This window comes from Penaeus monodon, chromosome 20 (genome assembly GCF_015228065.2).
Source record: "Penaeus monodon isolate SGIC_2016 chromosome 20, NSTDA_Pmon_1, whole genome shotgun sequence".
Taxonomy (NCBI): domain Eukaryota; kingdom Metazoa; phylum Arthropoda; class Malacostraca; order Decapoda; family Penaeidae; genus Penaeus; species Penaeus monodon.
Genome location: NC_051405.1, coordinates 35,320,263 through 35,322,445, shown reverse-complemented (window position 1 = coordinate 35,322,445; position 2,183 = coordinate 35,320,263). Strand labels below are relative to the sequence as shown.

General features: G+C 33.9%; 2 protein-coding genes across 2 annotated transcripts in view; one reads left to right on the top strand and one right to left on the bottom strand.

Moving 5' to 3' along the window:
• The window catches only part of LOC119585982 (spermatogenesis-associated protein 5-like protein 1), a 21,851-nt gene extending 20,605 nt beyond the window's left edge, over positions 1 to 1,246 (top strand). The window contains exons 9-11 of the mRNA XM_037934695.1: positions 58 to 189; positions 526 to 630; positions 1,045 to 1,246. Of these exons, the coding sequence (XP_037790623.1) occupies positions 58 to 189; positions 526 to 630; positions 1,045 to 1,212 (405 nt within the window). The 3' untranslated portion in view covers positions 1,213 to 1,246. The remainder of the gene's footprint in view (positions 1 to 57; positions 190 to 525; positions 631 to 1,044) is intronic.
• A 130-nt stretch (positions 1,247 to 1,376) lies between these two features.
• LOC119585781 (protein PTCD3 homolog, mitochondrial-like) overlaps positions 1,377 to 2,183 on the bottom strand; it is a 16,550-nt gene continuing 15,743 nt past the window's right edge. Inside the window, 1 exon segment of the mRNA XM_037934496.1 lies at positions 1,377 to 1,899. Coding sequence (XP_037790424.1) covers positions 1,732 to 1,899 — 168 coding nt within the window. The 3' untranslated portion in view covers positions 1,377 to 1,731.

The window sequence follows — 2,183 nt, the reverse complement described above, 5'->3', positions numbered from 1 at the left end:
TTATTATAAATCACTGGGACTTATCAACTCTAAAGTTACATGCTTGTAATTCTTCAGGATGGAGTGTTGGTGTGTGCTGCAACCAACAACCCAGGAAGCCTTGACCCAGCACTTTTGCGTCCTGGGAGATTTGACCGCCTGGTGTATGTCCCCCCTCCAGACCGTGAGGCCCGATATGACATTTTAAGAGTGAGTATTTAGATTCTGATTTTCACTCACAGAGAGAAACATTTGGTTAATATTCTGTTGATGTTTAGATAGGTAAGGGAAGGGTTTAGGGAAAAGGAAAATATTTTGGTCCTTCTAAAAGTGTAAGAATCTGTGTGAGAAAGATACATTCTTCATTGTATGTTTCATATTCAGTAGATTGGATATTCTTTGAGCAGTCCTACCATTAGACATTCTGTTAAAAAATGGGATAATATTATATTCCATAACCCCAGAATATATTCATTATATTGCACAATATTAAAAATTATTAAAGCCCATATTTCCCTTTATGTCACCATACTTTTTTCACCACAGCTTAAAACCAAGAAGTTAGAGGTTGAATCAGAGAGTATCTTGGAGTCTCTAGCAGATAAAACAGAAGGTTTTACTGGAGCTGAATTGGAGAATATGATAATGAGGGTAAGCATGTATAAGATAATGTTTTTTTTTTATAATATGCAATATGATCAGTTACCAATTGTATCATTAAGGGCAAGAAATAAATCAGAAGATTGATTCATCTTAGCAAAATGCACTTAATAATATCTAACACTTCCAAGAAAAAATTTTTATTTCATTATAAATATGACAAAATGGATTGCCCTTGAAATTCATTAGCTTACTCAGTTACAATAAGGCAATGTGATAATCTTGCATGAACTTAATGGTCATCAGAATGGCAGTGTCATGTTAGCCAAATAGCTACCTCTTCATGAAAAAATGCCACTTGATTGACACTTGAACAAGATTTTAAAGACTAAAATAATGTATTAAGTGGCATAACACTTTCCTCAGTGATTTATAACCCAAAACTAAACAAGTGACATATTGCAGGCAACCATAGCTGCAGTGAGGGAAGGCCAATACAACAAAGACATACAAATGGTACACCTGAGCACGCAGCAACTCCTACAGGCATGGCAGTCTTGCTCACCTGCTGTCACCCAAAGGGAAATATCTCGATTCAAAGATTTTGAAAGAAGGTTCTCATTTGTGCAATGATGGACCAGAATTTAAATATATTTATTTTTGTTCAGCCTTTTTTAATAAGTCCTCCTATCTATTGGTTTTCTTGAAAGGTCAGTGAAACTTTTGTAACAAGATTTGACATTCATTATTTTTGAATAACTACAATTTCTTTTCAAGGGATAGGTCAAAGCAGGCAATATATTCAACAATTTTATTAACAATATTTACAACTTGTCCAAAACAGAATAGAAAAAAAAAAAATGCATTTGCATAATTATATCTACATTTGCCCCATCATCTTAAAATTCTTAATGTTGTTCTCTAACAAGCCTCAAATTGTGAATTAATTCAGTGTGAGTTATGTATTATGACCCTTAATTCATTTACTATTGCATTTCCCTTCCAAAGAGGCAAGAACGAATTTGACTTTATATTTCTGGGATTCCTTCAACATGCACTACATTGAAGTACAAATTTTTACTTTATATGGATATATTTATTTGTTACAGTAGTGGAGACTACACCACACATGAATTCTAAATATCCTTATAACTAGGATTCAAAAATCTCCTTTTCTTTCAAATCTACAATGATATCGATCCCCAACACAGATGTTAACTTGGCACGATGTTCTGCACTGAGGGTAAGACTCGACCCTAGTTTTTTGGCCATGTCTGCGGCCTCTTGATGTCCTGCATCAACAGCATAGACCACGACCAGCTGAGGAAGTGAGCAAAAGCATTGTAATGTAAGCTTTCTGCAATAAAAGTTGGGAGGCATGACATAAAATTAAACATGAATAATTAAAGGAACAAGATTAAAATTTAAAAGGATACCTTAATATAACTTGAAATTCTTTTTCAAATGTCTCAATACTTACAAGTGTTCTGCCTAATTTTGGTCTCTTCTCCAATTGATAAAAATGAGCAATAAAACCTATTTGCAGAAGAGCATTATTTGAACACCATCATTTGCTGTTTCCAAAAATCAATACAGGACTAACA